The sequence below is a fragment of the Phocoena sinus genome, chromosome 17 (assembly GCF_008692025.1).
Source record: "Phocoena sinus isolate mPhoSin1 chromosome 17, mPhoSin1.pri, whole genome shotgun sequence".
In the NCBI taxonomy this organism is placed as follows: Eukaryota; Metazoa; Chordata; class Mammalia; order Artiodactyla; family Phocoenidae; genus Phocoena; species Phocoena sinus.
The window spans coordinates 42,417,683-42,441,460 of NC_045779.1; the positions used below are offsets into that span (position 1 = coordinate 42,417,683).

The 23,778-nt window shown below is 36.4% G+C and overlaps 1 protein-coding gene and 1 pseudogene across 1 annotated transcript in view; both read right to left on the minus strand.

Annotated features, from left to right (window-relative positions):
- The window catches only part of STK3 (serine/threonine kinase 3), a 327,530-nt gene that overhangs the window by 196,175 nt on the left and 107,577 nt on the right, over positions 1–23,778 (minus strand). Inside the window, exon 6 of the mRNA XM_032610392.1 lies at positions 23,495–23,662. Within this exon, the coding sequence (XP_032466283.1) occupies positions 23,495–23,662 (168 nt within the window). The remainder of the gene's footprint in view (positions 1–23,494; positions 23,663–23,778) is intronic.
- LOC116742684 lies at positions 16,638–18,777 on the minus strand (annotated as a pseudogene).

Below are 23,778 nucleotides of genomic sequence, written 5' to 3' on the forward strand. Positions count from 1 at the left end.
TTATGCCAAGTGAAAGAAGCAAGACACCAAAGACCACATATTGCATGATTCCTCATATGAAATGTCCAGAATAGCTAAGTTCACGGAGATAGAATACAGACTGGTGGTTGCCGGGGTCTGGAGGGAATGAGGATAAAATGATTAACGACTACTGAGCTTTATTTTGCAGTGATGGAAGTACTTTAGAGCTAGGTAGAGGTGGTATTTACACAACACTGTGAAGGTACTAAATGCTGCTGAATTGTTCACTTTAGAATAGAGAATTTTATGTTACATGAATTCCTTCTCAATAAATTTAAATTAAATTAAAAAAGAAAGAAGTAATAAACTATTTATTGACTCCTTCAAAAAATATTCAGAACAATGGTAGGCATGTAGAAAAGGTTCAATAAATGTTAGCTATATAAATTATTATCCATACCACAAAAACTTGTAAGTACACAGGATAATATGTTATATTCCAAAAATTTTAATAATACACAAAAACTTAAGAGTTTTATCTTTACTTTTAAGTATTCATTTTATAATTTATTTCTTTTAAATTCATCATGAGATTATGTAATTCATCTACCAGGAACTCTTTTTCTCCAAAAAAAGATATTCATACAAAAAATACACATGAAAAATAGCAACTAAAAAATTACTTTGTATATTTACTGTTCCATGTTATCCAAGTTATAAGAGTAATTTTAACATACAGTACTTATGTGTTTAACTACCTGGAAAAAAAAAAGTAGCTAAATTATTAAGAAAATACACACAAAATGGCAACCAAAGACCTATTCTGTAAATTTAACCACACAAATTATAACTATTATACTGTTATACTCAGATGTTAAAATAATGTAATTTGTAAAATACCACTAAAAGATTTACACATGTATTTACACACTCAGTGGAAGGTTCAATTTGCAATGAATCAGAAAAATTCTTCACGATGGAAGACAAAATGGGAATCAAGAACTGGATCAGCCCAGGGAAAGCAAATAAAAAAGAACATAAAATCATAAGGCTCCATTTATGGCTATCAGAGATCACTAATTCATATTCCTGTTTTAGGGCAAAAAAGAAAGTATTCCATATCCCAAACTTGAAGCCTTTATCCTATAGCTTAGGGAAAATATGTCAATAAATGAAGAGATCACAGTCAGCTCCCAAACCATCAATTATAGCAGCCAAAAGACCAAGTCTGAAAACGCTTCACCTCAAATAAAAGGCTACTAGAAGAAACTAGGAGGCACTTCCTACTAATATCTCAAAAGAAAAACCATGAAATGCTCCAAAGGCAAGAGAATAGTTCATATTTTCCATTTCTTTGCCTCACATATTTGTTTTACCATTACAAGGCTTTTTGTTTTCTTTGTCATGCCTAATGTTTGTCTTATAAATTTCCATTAAATGTGTTACAAAAGGTTCCTGTTGAGAATAACTATATTTCAAATATACATTTAACAACAAAAAGAAATTGTCATTAATAATTTTAATATGAAATTAAATTATTGAAATAAACTTTGAAATATTCTATATTGACATCAAGTCAAAGAATTGGGGCATGAAGCATGTAACCTTTACTGGATCAAAAGCAGAATTTAGGTTAAGCTTTTTAAAACAGCCAAATATTTAACAATGGAAGAAAAATACACATTATTGCTTTATGAATAAAAATACAAGGTTTGTGGGAAATAAAGCATTCTACTTTCTATATCACGCATCAACATTGTTAATAGCGTTACACTACATATGGTATGAGAAAAAACTTTACAACTATAAATATTTTTTAAATGTTATCTTTTCCTCTGAAGATCTTTAATAACTTCCTAAAATTATTTAAATGTGATTCACACTAAACAGAGATGTACTTTTCCCACATCTCAGTTCCATTGAATAAAAATATTATGCATTCTGTATGCCCTCCTATCTGTATGTCTCATATCTAGAGAGTTGGGTTAGCTGTGGCAAACAGTATGGTTTTATTAAATTAAACACTGAATTATTTACCATATGAACTAGCAATTAAAAGCAAGAACTCAGATATTTGTACATCCCTGTTCAAGGTTCATGGTGGCATTATATACAATAACCAAAAGGTGGAAACAAACCCAAGTAGCCATCAATGGATGAATAGATAAACAAAATGTTGCATATACACACAATGGAATACTATTCAGGCTTTAAAAAAGAATGAAATTTTGACACATGCTATAACATGGATGAACCTTGAAGATATGCCAAGTAAAAGAAGTCAGACACAAAAGGACAATATTATATGATTCCACTTATACGAGGTGCTTAGAACAGTCAAATTTATAGAAACAAAAAGAATGGTGGTTACTTAGGACTGGGGAGAGGGAGTAATGGAGAGCTACTGTTTAATGAGTACAGAGTTTCAGTCTGGGATGTTGAAAAAGTTCTAGGGGTGAATAGCAGTGATGGCTGCAGAACGATGTGAATGTATTTAATGCCACTTAAAAGTGGTTAAGATGGTAAATTTATGTTGTACATATTTGACCACAATAAAAAAAAAGGAAAAATCTTTAAAATAAAGTTCTGGAAATGGATGGTGGTGATGGTTGTACAACAACGTAAAGGTACAGCTGATCTTTGAACAACATGGGCTTGAACTGCACAGGTCCACTTATATGCAGATTTTTTCAATAACTACTATATGTGTCATCGACTTGTACACTTAAAAATGGTTAAAATGGTAAATTTTATGTTATGTATATTTTCCAACAATTATTTTTTAAAAAGTTGGGTGAAGTCTTTCAGTAGTTTCACTCTTTAACTGATTATTTTTAGAGCAGGTCAGAATATAGTTGGCTAAGAGGTTTCTGAACACTTTGTAAGCAACTGAACCACCACTACAGCTAACCAGCGCTCCTAAACCAAGCACTGCCTAGCAAAAGCATTACTGCCCTTCAACCTACTGGCCCTGACTAAGCCTGGCAACCATACAGAATGCTTTATGTTGCTACTGCAGCAGTAAGCGATGGGATCTTAAAATACAGCACTTGATGGTCAAAGCATGAGCATGTTATAAACAGAATATACTTTAAATCCATTTTCCCCAAGGCTAATGACCACACCCTCACCCTCAATCACATTCCCTTCCTCTTTGACCAGGGCCTTGTGTTATTGTTTGTCATCTTTGGCCCCACTCCTTATATCTGTAACCCTCTCCCTGAGTCCTTCATCTCATTCTAAAGTCAGATTAAGTCCCCTCATCCTATTAAAATCTTTCCTCAACCCTGATGCCTTTAAACTATCTCCCGAACTTCTCTCCTCTTCTTGGTTGCCAAATACCTAAAATAGATTCTACTGGTGCTGCTTTCTACTCCCCTACTTCCCCTTCATTCCTTGATCCCTCAGGAATCGGCTTCTGCCCTACCACTCAATTAAATTACACTCCTGAAAGTGAACCATGACCTCCAATCTGATAATCTCTTCATACTACCCAATCTAAAGGCAAAAATGACAAACAGTGATAAAAAGTCATCAGTCATCTCCTTCTTAAAACTCTTCTCTCCCTTGCCTGAAACACCATGTTCTCCTAATTCTTCTCTTATTCTCTAGATTCTCTTTTACCTCCCTCCTCCAAACCCCCAAATATGGGTACTGTTATTCTGTCCTTCATCATTTTTTCCTTCTCAGAAGTTTTCTTCTTGAAATTTTGCAAAATATTTTATAAATGCAGAATACCATCGGCACAAGGGACACTAGAAGGACTCAGGTAGTTGGAGAACAACTACATTTATGTCAAAAGCTAATTAGCTGGCAAAAGAGGAATGCTTCCCTACTGCACATGCATATACCAGTGTTCAAGGTTAAGAAAACCACATTTGTATTTTTTGGCAGGTAAAATACATTTTAAACGAAAAAAACATTTAGAATGTTTTCCTTTTTAAATGACTGTACCGCTAGAAGGAAGTATCTAACAATCCGCTCATTATTAATTGCATGTTTTCTGATATGGTTAATTATTTAGGCTTGATGCAATCATTCAGCTGGTTAAGACTACTTACTTGATACAAAGTTAAAGATAGGATGTATAAGTTGCAATGTAAATATCAGTTTCTTAAGGCTCAAAAATAATTTCCTCTAAAAGAGTGTTTAAAAAATTTCATATAGAAATAAAAATAAAATCCATACAGAATTGATGTTATACCTTAATTTAAAAGTTGTCAGAATATTTACAGTCTTTAAAAGTATAATTTATGATAATTAGTAGATAATAATTTATTAGTATTAAATATTAAAACCAAGACATTTTTACACACTTTAGGATTGTTGACTAGCAATGACTCCTTTTTGTAAAATTTTTTTTTTGAATGAAAGATTCTTTAAATTCTATAATGCTTTCACAAGCTTCACACACATGATTTCACATAATCCCATAATAACCCTTTTTCCCCTTACCCCTATAAGCAATGGCTTCTTTAAGTTGTTCCCTTTTGCCTTAAAAAAGGACACTACTCATTTTAAAGCTCTATCATAGAAGTAGAATATATAAAATTATTTCATTTAAGCAATTTTCTAAACATGTTAGGGCTCAAAACACTTAAGAATATGGGGAAGCTCCCAAGATACAGTGCTAAATGAAAAACGAAAATTACAAAACAACACAATCTCATGATTCCAATTCTGGTTAAAAACAGCACGTTCTCGTGGTCATGATATATATGCAAAGCAAACAGGAATACCATATACCAAGTGCCAACTGTGAATCTCTAGGCAGAACAAGTGCAAGTGATTTTTATTTTCTTGTTTATATTTTGCTTTCTTTCTTTCCTCCTTCCTTCCTTTCCACAATAAACATGCATTACATTTGTAGTTGGGCTTCCTGGAAGAATAAACTCTACATTCCATTCAATTTTCTGCCTTACATTTTGATAGTGGAAAAAAGACCATCTCCCAAAGTTGTACAGAATGGTTTTAAGCATTTTCAGTGTTCTCATGCACCTGATCCATCAACAAACCCTGTTAATCTACTTTTAAAAATATACCAGAAACCAACTACTTCTCACTATCTTCACTGCTTTTAACATCCTCATCCAATCATCTCTTGCATGGTTCATACAAGTCTCCTAAACTAGTTTATGTGATTCCACCCTTGTAACTCTCCAGGCTATTCATTCTCATGTCACTCCTCTACTCAGAAATCCTCAATGACTTCTCACCTATTCAGAATAAAAGCCTAAGTATTTACTATAACCTTCAAGTCTCTATGATCCGCACCTGGAGTTACCACACTCCCACTTCAGGACCACTGAACTTGCAGTTAGTTGCCTCTACCTGGTATATTCCGTACACAGATATCTTCATTTTCTTTAAGTTTTTATTCAAGTGTCATCTCCTTAGTGAGGCCTTCACTAGCAATCCAGTACTGTACATCAACCACTCCACTCCGTCGCTGAAATTTCCTATCTCACTTCCCTGCATTATTTTTTCTACTGCAGGACTTATTACTAACATACTAGATGCTGTATTTACTTCTCTTCTTTATTATCTCTCTCCCTCATTAGAATACAAAAGCAATAAAGAGAATTTTTCATCTTTTTTTTTTTTTTGCTGCTGCATCCTCAGCACCTAGAACAGTCCCTAGCACATAGTAGGTGCTCAGTAAATATCTGCTAAATGAATGAATAAATGCATTCCTTTGTAAAGCCAAAGCTTCTAGGTCACGGTAATAGTTGACTGACCTAATGTCATGAAATGACTGCAACTCATTTATTCATATTCTGAAAATCAGTATCTAAAATGACGTTATAGAGGGCTAAGAGGTGAAGAACAGCTATGGTAAACAATAATGTAGCCATATTTTCTCAAGCCTAGAAAGAAGCATCCAGGATCTTCTCTTCAAAATTCAGCAATAAAATTATGACCTGATTTGTTATATCAAAGGTTCTCTGGGAGATCACATTGCTGTTATTGTTGATACTAAAAAGTAAGCAATATTGGCTAAAACCACACAGTTACTCTTCTAAGTTTTCCACTAGCATATTCAATTCCACTCTATAAGGCTGGATATAAAACTTTCCTTATATATAAACAAAAAACAAGCTGAATATCATACTTTTCTGCACCTGAGTATCTGTTATCTAAAAGATCTTGGGATATTTTATAAACATCAATCAATGCAGTGCAAAGAAAGCTAAGGCAGAATAGGCAATTAGATACTGTGAAAAACTGGAGGCAATCAGAAGAAATACAGTCCATGGTGGCAGTGACACAAGCTAAGCAGGAGGTATGGATAATCTGGGTAAGTGCCATGGAAAAATAAATATCATGATTGGACTGGAGGCAAATGGAAACAGTTCAAATTGGCTTCGTACAGTACTCTGTGGAACATATGACGTCCATATGTCCATTACCAACAAACTGAAACATGGAAAATAACAAAAGCCAATGCTGTGATGGCTATAAGAACACACCCAATGCCAGTCTCTACCACACCACAGCAGCATAACTTAGTACAGCTGCCAGGTAAGCTGGCTAAGAAGTCAGAAGCAATAAGAAAAGAAAAGGGGAAAGACCTAACTATAAACTGTTCTCTTTCTGTACAGAAGAAAAAGCCGGGATCTACACTAGAAAGTAAAATGTGGCCAAAGTCAAGGCTGAAAGTAAAGTGCATTTTTTTTTCTGTGGAGTTCCCAAAAGTATAAAATACTTTAGAATTAAAGAGATCAGCATTTTATCCAAAACTACAAATGACTTAAGATTCAAAGAACTAAATAAAATAAGAATGTGATAGGATGGAATAACATCCAAGAAAAAAAAAGTGTAAACGTGACCTTTCAAATTTGAAACACACAATAGAGAACTAAAACAAACTGACCAAAAGATGTGCTAGGAATCCATTATGTTGTATGTCAGTGCTAACAAGCCTACCAAATTTTCTTTTCATATTCTCTACCCTCCAAAGTGATTCATCTTCAAGATAAAATCATCATTGATATGAAAGAAGTAGCGCTTAGGCAAATATCATGAAGACCAATATATGCAGCAAAGCCAAAACTATAAAAAAAACTTACAAAAAGTAAACTAACATTTTAGAGCCTATCTGGTAGTCCTGACCTTTTCAACCAATCAAAACCAGATAGTCCCAGCCAGGTGAACTGCGTAAAAATAAACTCGGCCCTAATTCAGAAATATATTGGTTGTCACTCACTGAAACTATATAGTAATAAAATCCAGCAGTTAAAAATACATAACTATTTTATAGTATCAATAAATATCAATGTCATTCCTGTTTCAACCTGACTTCCCATTCTACCCTCAAACCCCCAAACTTGAAACCAAGTACAATTTCTTGAGTAGCTGGAGTGTGGTTAAGGAAAGGAAGCTATGCTTGTTTGTAAGGAATCTGCCATTTCCTCCCTGCCAAAACACTTGTTTAAAAAGTCATGTAATATTTCTATTAAATTGTAAATGCAGCCGACAAGGAAATGGCCTACTGCAGTGTATTACCTTTGTGGCAGTGCCAACAGGCCTACAGCAAAATAGTGCACATGATAATTTCAACATGCATTCCCAAGTAACAAAATTGTGCTTTACATAAATACCACAGAACCTGAGCAAGATCCAGAAAAAGCAATGAAAATTTGCCCAAGCTTTCATGCTTGCCTATATCAATTGTATGTCATAACTAAAGCAAAATAGAAAAGCATCTACATATGTCCAAGAAGCTTGTGAAGTTAGATCATATAACCCTGGGAAAACTATTGCAACTTAAATCTGTGTATTTCTTGTTAACCACTGTAACAACTCACTAATAAAAATTAAGAAAAACTGTGGGTATCAAATGAACCAAAATGTACTAACTACATACAAGTCCTTAAAGACTATAATGCAACTTATTAACAGGAACATATGTTCAGTGTAAGCCACAATTGTTATGTTAAATTACTTCTTCCTTTGATATCACTCATTTGATTACAGAATTTAAGAGATCCACAAACCTTCCAATTAAAATGGTAACCTTCAGTTTATAAGTCACTTAACTGCAATGCTTATAAAGTCACCTCTGATCATTTATCCCTTACCTTTCATTATATAGCACAACTACATGTAATTATGCTATTTAAATGATCCCAGATGTAATGAAGATGATTCTATTTATGTAAAAGTTATACTGAAAACCAAGTAAAGATAAACAAATAATCTGTAATTAATATAGTCCTCTAGGACAGCTGAAAATTCTACTCTGCAAGAATTTAACTAAAATACATAGTTTTTGTTTAAGTCAGATGTGTCTGACTTACAAGTGTCTGACTATCTTCATTTTTAAAAATATGTCTGATCAGCCATGATTTCAAAAGTCAAGTTTGCTACAGACAGCATTTCCTCCAAAAACATCATGAATTAAGTGTTGTACACTTGAAATTACAGAGTCAACACCTGCCCTCAGATACCACCCAACCTCCTAACACAAACACACCTAGATATTTACGTCTTCTAAAATAAATGTTAGCCTAAACAGTTTCTATGACAGGTTTAAAAACAAAACACAACAAAACTTACTATGATCAATATAGTAAGTCTATACAATTGCTTTTAAGACCCTCAACAGGGTTAATGATTATATCCCCATTAGCAAACTAAAACTACTGTCCAGAGGCCAACATTAAGTCTTTCTGATCTCCAGGATCTAAAGTGCCCCCCCAAAATAATAAATAAATAAAATAATAAATAAATGTATATGTATATATATGTATGTATGAATTAAATCAATTTAAAACTGATATTTTATAGAGACACAGATGTAGAGAACAAATGTATGGACACCAAGGGGGGAAAGTGGAGTGGTGGTGTGATGAATTGGGAGATTGGGACTGACATATATACACTAATATGTATGAAATAGATAACTAATAAGAACCTGCTGTATAAAAAATAAATAAATAAAAAATAAATAAAATTGAAATTTTAAATAAATAAACTGCACTTAGTAAAAGTTTGAAAGTCAAGCCATGAGCAAGGATAGGGCTTTCAAGTTGTATTTAATTAGCATTTACTTTCATTTTTCAGCTTATTTCACTCTTATTCTAACCTACAAGTACAACATTATTATTGTATGAAAGAAGAATCTGAGCTTGCTAGATTTCAATATTACCACCACAAAGTGTCTTTGAGATAAGAAAGGTAATTGAGCACATATTCAACAAAAACATTTATTGGATGCTCTTATGTAAGTCACTCCACTAGGTTCAATTAGACACACAAAAATGAAACACACTTGCATTTAAAACTTAGATCTAAGAGAGGAAATAAGACAACATAATCATTACTATAATACAAAGTAAGTTTAAAAAAAAATAAAAGACAGAGAAAAGGTGAGAATTGAGAGAAAAAAAGATTTTTTTAAATCAGTGGAATGAGGAAATTCAGACAGTAATTAGACATATCTAAAACTAACCTTTCCAGAAGTAAAAGAGTATTAGGGGTTTGGGGGGAAATCATAGATGCCATATGCATATATAGTTACTGGTTCCAGATTAAAACACAGAACAGTGACATGCTATAATAAAGTAAATACTAAACAAAACCACATCCTAAATACACAATATAATAAGAAACTCTCTTGAGGGTCACCAATATTATTACTGAAAGCCATAGTTCTCAATCTTTGGGGGTCAAGAAACTCTTATTTTCATTGATGAAAACTGTGAACTCTCTCACCAACAAAATGCACATCTACACACAAACCAATATTTAACTGAAATTTTGGGGGTCCAATGACTCTGAATTCTCTGCTCCAGAAAAAATTCATTCTACTCTCTTGTGAATCACAGTTTCCATTACTGAGCAAGTATACAGTGAAAATGAAGTAGAAAACATCTGTATTATCACAGTCTGACCTGAGGTTAGAAAAGAGAGTCTACATGTCTCTGTGTCCTCATGGGCTCATTATTTCCATACTGTTTCCAGTGGAGGCTACAGAAGTCATCTCAGCAGCCATAAGTAAGGGCTTTAAAGCTTTCAGCAACCTCCCACAGCTGGCAATAAGCTCCCTTGGGTACTGCATAAGGTCCCAATACCGCCAAACCTACTCGATAGCCCCAAACAAAATAAGGTGATGATGAAGCAATTGCCTGATCCTTTCCATGGCCAAAAGCTCCCTAAGTGGATTGACATGTACACGCTGCTACATTTAAAAGGGATAACCAACAAGGACCTACTGTATAACACAGGGAACTCTGCTCAATGTCATGTGGCAGCCTGGATGGGAGGGGAGTCCGGGGAAGAATGGATGCATGTATATCTATGGCTGAGTCGTTTTGCTGTACACCTGAAACTCTCACAACATTGTTAATCAGCTATGCTCCAATATAAAATAAAACGTTAAAAAAAAAAACCTACTCTCTGCAAGAACTTGAACTATTTTAATATCTCAATTTGAGACTTGAAAACTTAATAATGCTACCTAATATTTCTGAAGTATTTACTATTTTACATGTATTGCTCACTTACATTGTCTTGTATGATCTTCACAACAATTCCGTGAACTGGAAAATTAATTGAGAGCCCACTATAACTAACTGACAGATAACAGAATTGATTCAGGACTCACAAGTCTCAAACGCCAGGTCACACCACTATCATGTGGCAACAAGGAAAGCATTATGGCATTGGAAGAAATCACATTTCCAAAGATACAGTGATTCTTCCTCTTCAGATGCAAGTTACAAACCAATACTTGGTCATGAAATCAACTGAATGGATTTGGACCACTTTTTTTTTTTTTAATGAAAAGATGAAATACAGTAGAAGAAGAGAAGACTGTGATAGAACAGAAATCAGAGTGGATCACAAACAGTGATTCATAGTATGAAATATATTTCACATGTAACCCATTATGAACATGCATAGGTAAGTACTGTTTTATGTATATTTTGTTTCAACTGTGTGCACACACATACATGCACACATGTGCATAATAGGTCACAATGTGAAATATATTTCATACTATGGATCAGAGTCAAAAAATTATGAAATGCAGTACAAGCAAGAACTACAATCCTGCAGCCTGTGGAACAATAACCACATTCACAGAAAGATAGACAAGATGAAAAGGCAGAGGGCTATGTACCAGATGAAGGAACAAGATAAAACCCCAGAAAAACAACTAAATGAAGTGGAGATAGGCAGCCTTCCAGAAAAAGAATTCAAAATAATGAGAGTGAAGATGATCCAGGACCCTGGAAAAAGAATGGAGGCAAAGATCGAGAAGATGCAAGAAATGTTTAACAAAGATGTAGAAGAATTAAAGAACAAACAAACAGAGAAAAACAATACAATAACTGAAATGAAAACTACACTAGAAGGAGAAAACAGCAGAATAAATGAGCCAGAAGAACGGATAAGTGACCTGGAAGACAGAATGGTAGAATTCACTGCTGCGGAACAGAATAAAGAAAAAACAATGAAAAGAAATGAAGACAGCCTAAGAGACCTCTGGGACAACGTTAAACGCAAAAACATTCGCATTATAGGGGTCCCAGAAGGAGAAGAGAGAGAGAAAGGACCCGAGAAAATATTTGTAGAGATTATAGTCGAAAACTTCCCTAACATGGGAAAGGAAATAGCTACCCAAGGCCCGGAAGTGCAGAGAGACCCATACAGGATAAACCCGAGGAGAAACACGTCGAGACACACAGTAACCAAACTTGCAAAAAATAAAGACAAAGAAAAATTACTGAAAGCAGCAAGGGAAAAAGGACAAATACCATACAAGGGAACTCCCATAAGGTTAACAGCTGATTTCTCAGCAGAAATTCTACAAGCCAGAAGGGAGTAGCATGATACACTTAAAATGATGAAAGGGAAGAACCTACAACCAAGATTACTCTACGCAGCAAGGATCTCATTCAGATTCGGTGGAGAAATCAAAAGCTTTACAGACAAGCAAAAGCTAAGAGAATTCAGCACTACCAAACCAGTTCTACAACAAATGCTAAAAGAACTTCTCTAAGTGGGAAACACAAGAGAAGAAAAGGACCTACAAAAACAAACTCAAAACAACTAAGAAAATAGTAATAGGAACATAGCTGTCGATTACCTTAAACGTGAATGGATTAATTGCTCCAACCAAAAGACACAGGCTCACTGAATGGATACAAAAACAAGACCCATATATATGCTGTCTACAGGAGACCCAGTTCAGACCTAGGGACACATACAAACTGAAAGTGAGGGGATGGAAAAATATATTCCATGTAAATGGAAATCAAAAGAAAGCTGGAGTAGCAATACTCATATCAGAAAAAACAGACTTTAAAATAAAGAATGTTACAAGAGACAAGGAAGGATACTACATAATGATCAAGGGATGAATCCAAGAAGAAGATATAACAATTATAAATATATATGCACCCAACATAGGAGCACCTCAATACATAAGGCAAATGCTAACAGCCATAAAAGGGGAAATTGACAGTAACACAGTCATAGTAGGGGACTTCAACATCCCACTTTCAACAATGGACAGATCATCCAAAATGAAATTAATAAGGAGACACAAGCTTTAAATGATACATTAAACAAGATGGACTTAATTGATATTTATAGGACATTCCACCCCAAACCAGCAGATTACACTTTCTTCTCAAGTGTGCACAGAACATTCTCCAGGATAGTTCACGTCTTGGGTCACAAATCAAGCCTAAGTAAACTTAAGAAAACTGAAATCATATCAAGCATCTTTTCTGACCACAATGCGGTGAGATTAGAAATCAATTATGGGAAAAAAACGTAAAAAACACAGACACATGGAGGCTAAACAATACGTTACTAAATAATCAAGAATTGCTTAAGAAATCAAAGAGGAAATCAAAAAACACCTAGAGACAAATGACAATGAAAACATGATGATCCAAAACCTATGGGATGCAGCAAAAGCAGTTCTAAGAGGCAAGTTTATAGCTATACAAGCCTACCTCAAGAAACAAGAAAAATCTCAAATAAACAATCTAACCTTACACCTAAAGCAACTAGAGAAAGAAGAACAAACAAAACTCAAAGTTAGCAGAAGGAAAGAAAACATAAAGATCAGAGCAGAAATAAATGAAACAGAAACAAAGAAAACAACAGCAAGGATCAATAAAACTAAAAGCTGGTTCTTTGAGAAGATAAACAAAATTGAAAAACCATTAGCCAAACTCATCAGGAAAAACATGGAGAGGACTCAAATCAATAAAATGAGAAATGAAAAAGGAGAACTTACAACAGACACTGCAGAAATACAAAGCATCCGAAGATACTACTATAAGCAACTCTATGCCAATAAAAGGGACAACCTGGAAGAAATGGACAAATTCGTAGAAAGGTATAACCTTCCAAGAATGAACCAGGAAGAAATAGAAAATATGAACAGACCAATCACAAGTAATGAAATTGAAACTGTGATTAAAAATCTTCCAACAGACAAAAGCCCAGGACAGATGGCTTCACAGGTGAATTCTATCAAACATTTAGAGACGAGCTAACACCCATCCTTCTCAAACTCTTCCAAAAAATTTCAGAGGAAGGAACACTCCCAAACTCATTCTATGAGACCACCATCACCCTGATACCAAAACCAGACAAAGATACTACAAAAAAAGGAAATAACAGACCAATATCACTGATGAATATAGATGCAAAAATGCTCAACAAAATATTAGCAAACAGAATCCAACAACACATTAAAAGGATCGTACACCATGATGATCAAGTGGGGTTTATCCCAGGCATGCAAGAATTCTTCAGTATATGCACATCAATCAATGTGATACACCATATTAACAAGTTGAAGAATAAAAACCATATGATCATCTCAATAGATGCAGAGAAAGCTTTTAACAAAATTCAACACCCATTTATGATAAAAGCTCTCCAGAAAGTGGGCATAGAGGGAAGCTACCTCAACATAATAAAGGCCATATACGACAAACCCACAGCAAACATCATTCTCAATGGTGAAAAACTGAAAGCATTTCCTCTAAGATCAGGAACAAGACAAGGATGTCCACTCTCACCACTACTGTACAACATAGTTTTGGAAGTCCTAGCCATGGCAATCAGAGAAGAAAAAGAAATAAAAGGAATATAAATTGGAAAAAAAGAAGTAAAACTGTCACTGTTTGCAGATGACATGATACTATACATAGAGAATCCTAAAGATGCTACCAGAAAACTACCAAAGCTAATCAATGAATGTGGTAAAGTTGCAGGATACAAAATTAATTCACAGAAATCTCTTGCATTCCTATACACTAATGATGAAAAATCTGAAAGAGAAATTAAGGAAACACTCCCATTTACCACTGTAACAAAAAGAATAAAATACCTAGGAATAAACCTACCTAGGGAGACAAAAGACCTGTATGCAGAAAACTATAAGACACTGATGAAAGAAATTAAACATGATACCAACAGATGGAGAGTAATACCATGTTCTTGGATTGGAAGAATCAATATTGTGAAAATGACTCTACTACCCAAAGCAATCTACTGATTCAATGCAATCCCTATCAAACTACCAATGGCCTTTTTTACGGAACTAGAACAAAAAATCTTAAAATCTGGGGCTTCCCTGGTGGCGCAGTGGTTGAGAGTCTGCCTGCCAATGCAGGGGACACGGGTTCATGCCCCAGTCCAGGAAGATCCCACATGCCACAGAGCAGCTAGGCCTGTGAGCCATGGCCGCTGAGCCTCACGTCCAGAGCCTGTGCTCCGCAACAGGAGAGGCCATAACAGTGAGAGGCCCACATACTGCAAAAAAAAAACTTAAAATCTGTATGGAGACACAAAAGACCCCAAATAGCCAAAGCAGTCTTGAGGGTAAATAACGGAGCTGGAGGAATCAGACTCCCTGGCTTCAGACTATACTACAAAGCTACGGTAATCAAGATAATATGGCACTGGGACAAAGACAGAAATATAGATCAATGAAATAAGATAGGAAGCCCAGAGATAAAGCCACCCACCTATGGATACCTAATCTATGACAAAGGAGGCAAGGATATACAATGGAGCAAAGACAGTCTCTTCAATAAGTGGTGCTGGGAAAACTGGACAGCTACATGTAAAAGAATGAAATTAGAACACTCCCTAACACCATACACAAAAACAAACTCAAAATGGATGAAAGACCTAAATGTAAGGCCATACACTATAAAACTCTTAGAGGAAAACATAGGAAGAAAACTCTTTGACATAAATCACAGCAAGATCTTTTTTGACCCACCTCCTAGAGTAATGGAAATAAAAACAAAAATAAACAAATGAGACCTAATGAAACTTCAAACCTTTTGCACAGCAAAGGAAACCATAAAGAAGACGAAAAGACAACCGTCAGAATGGGAGAAAATATTTGCAAACGAATCAATGGACAAAGGATTAATCTCCAAAATATATAAACAGCTCATGCAGCTCAATATTTAAAAAAACAAACAATCCAATCCAAAAATGGGCAGAAGACCTAAACAGATATTTCTCCAAAGAAGACATACAGATGGCCAAGAAGCACATGAAAAACTGCTCAACATTACTAATTATTAGAGAAATGCAAATCAAAACTACAATGAGGTAGCACCTCACACCAGTTAGAATGGGCATCATCAGAAAATCTACAAACAACAAATGCTGGAGAGGCTGTGGAGAAAAGGGAACCCTCTTGCACTGTTGGTGGGAATGTAAATTGATACAACCACGATGGAGAACAGTATGGAGGTTCCTTAAAAATCTAAAAATAGAAGTACCATATGACCCAGCAATTCCACTACTGGGCATATACCCAGAGAAAACCATAATTCAAAAAGACACATGCACCCCAATGTTCACTGCAGCGCTATTTACAACAGCCGGGTCATGGAAGCAACCTAAATGCCCATCGATAGATGAATAGATAAAGAAGATGTGGTACATATATACAATGGAATATTACTCAGCCATAAAAAGGAACGAAATTGGGTCATTTGTAGAGACGTGGATGAATCTAGAGACTGTCATACAGAGTGAAGTAAGTCAGAAAGAGAAAAACAAATATTGTATATTAACGCATATAAGTGAAACCTAGAAAAATGGTACAGATGAACCAGTTTGCAGGACAGAAAGTGAGACACAGATGTAGAGAACAAACATATGGACACCAAGTGGGGAAAGCAGTGGGGGGTGGGGGTGGGGGTGAGATGAATTGGGCGACTGGGATTGACATGTATACACTGATGTGTATAAAATGGATGACTAATAAGAACCTGCTGTATATAAAAAAAAATTCAATGTAATAATATCAATTAATTATTTTTTAAGTATGAAATGTAAATCATCTTTCAATCATTAATAAATCAATTTAAATTGTCTCCTGTGAGTGCTACCACACATATACAGAGAAATACTGCCTTTGTCAGTATCCCACATTAAAATCTTAAATAGATGGAGTCTAGTGTAACTTTTTTTTTTTTAAATCACTTCCTACAATATACAGAAACACATAAGACACAAAGAAAGCTAAGGAAGCTCTCAGTCCCAGAGTTGGTAGTAATAGGAGGAGTTGAAGAAAATGAGCCTTTCCAGTCTCCCAGGGAAAGAAGGGGTGAGAGGACACAGAACGTCACTAGGCCCCTGGTGGTGAGTCCCGTGCTGGGCCCATGCACAGCCTAGTTCTCTACCAAAGCGAAGTGCCGATTTTCTTTGCCATGGCCCTGGCCTTGCTCCCATGCTCATCCTCCAGTTTTCAGAAGTCGTGCAGTTCCCAGAACGGCCCCTTCCTTTAGTTCCCTAACATTTTCACTCAGGGGAGAAGGCTGCTTACCCTGTCGTGGTGTCAGAGTCCCAAGGGAGTTGTCACCCTGTAAGATGGTGAGAGAAGATCTCCCTAGCACCTTGCTGTTTGGTTTCTGTCTGCTGCGCTTAGAACCTGAAGATCAAGGAGTGTCGGGGTCTCTCAAGGGCTTGTCCAAGCGCTGGCTGGCTATAGGGGTCTCTGAGGGATGTCCTGTTTCCTCCTTGGAAAACACCTGCTTGGAAAGGAGTCTCAGTCTGATCCTCAAGGGAAAACTGGGTGCCCAGAGGCAAGTCCAGTTGAGAAGATGAAAGTGTCTCTAGGGGCAGAATAGGTTCTGAGGGAAGACTTAATCTGGGGTCTTCAGTCTCAAATACGTCACTCAGCTGTTTCACCAGTGGGCTTGGGGGCTTTCCGCTGGTCTTCATAGGTGTCCGTGCAATGCCAAGGGTAGGAGAACGGGGATCTGAGTCCTGGGCCTGCTTAGGATCCTCCAGCTGCTCTGCTGCTGGCAGGTTTGGCTGTGGAGAGCTCGCTACCTGGATGGGAGTGCACAGGACACCAGCAATGGGTGAACGTGGGTCTGAAACTTGAGCCAGAAGCTTGTTGTGCAGCGGGCTGCACTGGAATGACTGGGACACTCTTGGCTGAGCCCACCTCAACCAGGAGAAATAGGATGGGGCAGGGCTCAGCCCAGGCAAGGAGGGGATGCCGGGCCCCAATTCCACCTTTGGGTACAAAGCAGCTCAATCCTCCTACTATACTTCTTTATCTAAGCAATACTTAATGGAAATATGTCTCCAACACTACAATTCATATTCACATAATTAGTATGTCAGTGAGAAAATGATGATTGCTTCCTCAGTAGTTACCAAACTAATCATGTTTACAGAGGACTTGGCAACACCAATGGCAAGGTTTGAATATAAATTAACAGTGGGAATTTGCCTTCCGTGTGAAACCCATGGGGTGACCTCAGCAGACTCAACCAAGAGAAGCTGAGATCTGTTTATTCTGTTTTCCTTGCTTATTCATCTCTTTAAGAATAATAACTCTGACTAGACAGAAATATGTTGAAACTGTCACTGTAATAAACCTTAATCCTCAATTTTGGGGCTGGAATGCCTTGTACTCCCATATGTATTAGAACCACAGGGCAGAACAACTCTAACTTTCAAATAGAGTGAAAAACCACATGTCCTGGAAGTAATACTGAAATTCTCCAATGATCCAATTTGCCCACTCCTGTGGATCCTTGGCTATTTCTGATCTGAAAGTATAGTTAGTAGAATCAAGGTATCACTTAAAATAATCAGGCAGAAAAATATAGGGAACAGATAGGGAGGAAGAGAGGCAGTATGAAAAGAAAGAAAAGTAAAAGTATGAAAGGGAGGGCTTCCCTGGTGGCGCAGTGGTTGAGAGTCCGCCTGCCAATGCAGGGGATGCGGGTTTGTGCCCCGGTCCGGGAAGATCCCACATACCGCGGAGCAGCTAGGCCCGTGAGCCATGGCCGCTGAGCCTGCACATCTGGAGCCTGTGCTCCGCAACGGGAGAGGCCACAACAGTGAGGGGCCCACGTACCGCAAATAAAAAAAGTATGAAAGGGATTGTGTGAGCATTCATGTACACACACTGTTAGGCAACAGGGAACAGTCAAAGGAAGTAAAGGCAGCAGTGGGGAGAGGGGAAAAAGGGAAGATGAGGATAAGTTCAAAGGAGAAAAACAAGTAATGTATGTAATGCCAAAATAATAAAAAATCCTTTATAATTTGTAATATACATACATACCTATACTTGAATAAAAGTTGTTACAGTCTACGGTCTTACGTTCTAAACAACTGAATATATATGCACACCCTCTACACACACACACACACACACACACACACACACACACAGAAAGCTAAATAATTCTATCATTAGAATGCTAGTTATCACTGGAATGGAAGTTCCAAGAGAACAGGAAACATACTTGCTCTGCTTACCACTACATCCTCAAAGTCTGACTGGGACATGATAAATGTACCCTAAATATGTGTAGAAGGAAATAAAGAAAAGGGGAACAGAAGTAAAAGAATATAAGAAGAAAATGCGAGGGTACTTGTCTTTAAAAATCAAACATCCATATTTAGGTGACACTGAGTTTCTCTAACACAAAATAACCAACGTAGGATAGCAGATATATTCTCCAACTGGTCCAAAGGTTGACTTCTTGCCTCCACATTAGAATATGCATTTCTCCTATTTTAACGTTAATACTAAATCAAAAATATTTTAATGATTAAATTTTGTATTACTGCTAAAATGGATATGTCCCGTCATAAAAATATACACAATTACATGGCAGGTAAGTTTCAAGAGTGTTATACTCATCACTGAAGGAATCATTAAAAATTATTTTTAAAAAATAATACCCAAAAAAATTTAAATGCCAATTTACAACTATTAAATATTTACACAAATTCTCCAGCACACATCTACTGCACGAAGCAAAGTAATTTAATAATTAAATACAAATAAGCAATTCTCTACTTGTAGACTAGCAAGTCTGAAATCCATTTTAACTCAAAGACCTCCCAATGGATTGATTACAAAGGAAGAATTATAAAGGCACTTAGACTGAGTATTAGAATTGGGGTACAAAAACTGACAGGGGATGGCTGGAAGAACAGTAAGCAGAGGCAGTAAAAAGTCAAAGGGCTAGGAGACTTCAGCCAGCAAATGTTGGCTGAAAGGCAGACCAAAACTAGAGAAAAGTCAATTAAAATGAGACCAGAAACTCAATAACAACAAAAACAACCCAATTTAAAAATGGGCAAATAACCTGAATAGACATTTCTCCAAGAAAGATATACAAATGGACAATAAGTACATGAAAAGATGCTCAACATCACTAGTTATTAGGGAAATGGAAATCAAAACCATGAGATAACACTTCACTTCCATTAGGATGGCTATTATCAAAAGACAGAAAATAAGTATTGGCAAGAATGTGGAGAAATTGGAATCCCTGTGCATTGCTGGTGAGAATGTAAAATAGCACAATGCTACAAAAAATAGTATGCAGGTTCCTCAAAAACGTAACCATAAAATTACCACATGATCCAGCAATCCCAGCTCTAGGTATATACCCACAGAATTGAAAGCAGACTCTCACAGAGATAAATGTCCATCCATGCTCATAGTAGCATTAGTCACAACAATCAAAAGGTGGAAGCAACCCAAGTGTTCACATACAGATGAAAGGTCAAACAAAATGTGGTACATACATACAGTGGAATATTATTCAACCTTAAAAAAAAGAATGAATTCCGATATAGGCTACAACAATGAATGAATCTTGAAAACATTATACTAAGTGAAAGAAGCCAGACAAAAGAACAAATATTGTATGATTCTACTTATCTGAGATGCTTAGAATAGTCAAATTCATAGAGACAGAAAGTAGAACTGTTGTTATGAGGTGCTGGGGGGAGGAGATAATGAAGAGTTATTGTTTAATGTATACAGAGTTTTAGTTTGGGATGTTAGAAATTTCTGTAGTAGACAGTGTGATGTGAATGTACTTAATGCCACTGAATTGTATATTTAAAAATGGTTAGGGCTTCCCTGGTGGTGCAGTGGTTGAGAGTCCGCCTGCCGATGCAGGGGACACGGGTTCGTGCCTCGGTCTGGGAAGATTTCACGTGCCGCGGAACGGCTGGGCCCGTGAGCCATGGCCGCTGAGCCTGCGCGTCCGGAGCCTGTACTCCACAACAGGAGAGGCCACAACAGGGAGAGGCCCACGTACCGCAAAAAAAAAAAAAAAAAAAGGTTAAAACGGTATATTTTATGTTATGTGTATTTTACCACAATAAAAAAAAATTGGGAAAAGAAAGACAAGGAGATACGTCCTGAAATTAGTCATTATTGATCTTAAATGATATACAATTTGAAAAAAGAGAACAGATTATAGAGGATATAGTGGGTTGAAAAGCAGCCCCCAAAAGATATGTCTACATCCTAATCCCCAGAACCTTTGAATGGGACCTCATTTGAAATAAAAAAAAAATCTTTGCAGGAAGAGATCATCCTGGATTATTGGAGTGGGCCCTAAATCCAATGTCGAGTGTCCTTTTGAGAGAAAGGCAGAGGGAAATTTGAGACAGACAGAAGAGGAAAATACACAGACACATAGAGGAGAAGGTTAATGTGAAGATACAGGCAGAGACTGAAGTGATGCAGCTACAATCCAAGGAATGCCAAGGATTTCTGGCAGCCAGCCACCAAAAGCTAGAAGAGGCAAAGAATGGAGTCTCCTTTAGAGCCTCTGGAAGGAGTGCTGCCTTGTCAACACCTTCATTTCAAATTTCTGGCCTCCAGAATTGTAAGAGAATAAATTTCTATTGTTTTAAGCCACCAAATTTGCAGTAATTTGTTATGACAGCCCTAGGAAATTACCATAGGGGGTAAAAAGATAAAATGAAAAGTAAGAAAGTAGACTTCATGAGCACGGAACATGTCATTCAAGCCAAAATTTAACTATGTAAAGCGGGAGAAAAAGGGGATCCTGGGCTTCACCCCTAAGTCGTGATTTCTAGCCATATGATGTCGGAGGGCGAGGTGCTGAAGTCCCCCATCAGGTCAGGGCAGGAGTATGGCTGGCGCATGCTCCTGGCCAGTGTCTCTGGGATCTGGCATAGCACCCCGACAGCAACACCGAGACATCAGACCACAAAGAAAGGCTGCACCCTGCTATATTAAGCTTTACAAGAGAAGTCGTCATCCAAGACATTCCCATCAAGACATTTTAATTCTGTGAATTAACACTCCCATATCCCTTTGTCCACTCCCAGACAAAATGAAGATACCTGTCCTCTGCCCCCCATGTTAAATGCTTGTGAGTGATCTTCCAATAGGCAGTGGCATGACACACACACTAAGGTGGGCCAGGTGTCTACCCAGTCACATACAGTCACATACAGTAGGAACTGGGAGATGGACGATGTGTAAGTATGCCGTGTATGGGTATTACTTAACTGGCACCCCTAACCAAGCCAAGTCTTCCAGAATTTCTCAAGTTGATTTTACTATTAATTGGGTAGGAAGGAGGTCCTGGATTCTTTTTTATTTTTTTAATTAAAAAAATGGTTGACTCAGTTTTCAATTCTTAGACATGGATATATATTTTCTTTTGTATGTCTTTTTTTTTTTTTAAAGAAATCATGTTGGATTAGGAGTATACTTGGTTGTAAAAGAGTAGTGTCATGTAATTTGCGATGAGGGAAGCTACTCTGAGTGTGTTTTACTTTTTAAATCCTTTACTACCTGCTACAGAGACCACCACATGGTCAAACTTAGTACGTGGAACTATTTGGCTAGAAAAAATGAGATTCATACTGGAGGAAGCAGAACAGTAATAATCTAAGTCCTGGGTTAAATCCCAGCTCTGGCACTTTGCTAGGCTGTCCTGGATAGTTTAGCTAACCTCACTAACTCAAACTCAAACACATCTAGCTTTGAGGATCACCCTAAAAACATTCTAACTAAAAGTACAAAAGATATTTACTAATTAGAAAAGAAATGAGAATTTGTGTTGTTGATTTTATGCTGACCTTGTTATATTTCATTTTAGTATTTTCAAACAAACAATTCATGCTATTTCTATGTTTCAGTTTAGCAAGAGGAATTTGTATGTACAAGGAAGATGACACATACTCTATTATATACAATTATATTCCTCAAAGAATTATCTTTAAGTGGCAGGCAGAGTTTTAAATATTTCAGTATCGTACACTATTACCTACACTTGAAATTCAATCCACAATAGCACTGTAATATCAGATATAATTCTAATTTATTCTTCTTCAAATATTCTAAAATGTTGCATTCTTTTTCCTCCCATCCGTTTACTTCACACATTTCTCCAATCACCCTGAAACCATCTTCTCTTCTCTTCTTCACACACACACATACTCTCTCTCTCTCTCCCCCACCTCTTTTCTCCCTTCATTCCTATATCCTTCCTTCTTGAATTGAATACAGCCACTAGAGGGCAATAAGTTTACAAAGATAAATGTACTTATCTATAATGAATTGAGATTCACATACTAATAAATTTTAAAACTATCATCATCACAAACCATAAAGCATTGACAATTAGACTTGAATATGCAAGGTATGCATTTAAAACTCTAAAATTTATCCTAGAAAACAAGTTCATAGAAGCATATAATAATGTTCAAAAAAGGAATTCCATTTTCTCACTAAGCACTAAAAAAATATGCTTAATTCACCTACACATAGCAATATTAGAAATCAGGATTTTTTTTTTTAACATTAGCCAGACCAGAGAAGGAAAAACGGAGAAACAAAAACACAAAAAGGTACAATATGCAGGGTGGGTAGAAAAGAAGCGATTTCTTCCAAGCCTCCCACTACTCCATTCAGAATACGATGAACTGAATAATGTAGTGGGGTTTACCAACCCTTTCTTCTATTAAAATTATGGGGAAATTTAACAGGTATACTTTTGGGGGAGAACAGCGACCGTAGAGAGAAATACAGACTTCGCTTCTTTTCCCCCAAATAAGGTTACGAGGCAGGAAATAAGTTAACAAACAGTCACTAACCCTGACGGATAATTTTACTATTTTTTGCACAGAACCCAAATTCAAATGAACTTTTTTACTCTATATTTATTTACACTGACATTACAAAACGTCAACACTTTTAACACTGACATTTTCTTACCCTCATTGGATGTATATCAGCATAAGGAGGTTTTCCTTCCGCCATTTCTATAGAAGTAATGCCAAGGGACCAGATGTCAGCCACACAGTTATAGCCTATTTCTTGAATTACCTCAGGAGCCATCCAAAATGGAGTTCCTATCACAGTATTGCGTTTTGCCATTGTATCCTGCAAAAGCATTACACAGACATAAATATTACTACAAAAACACTAAGGAAATGTATTTGCCAACATATTCTTTAAACTACATATCTGAAAGCCTCAAATACTACAGGTTATATCTG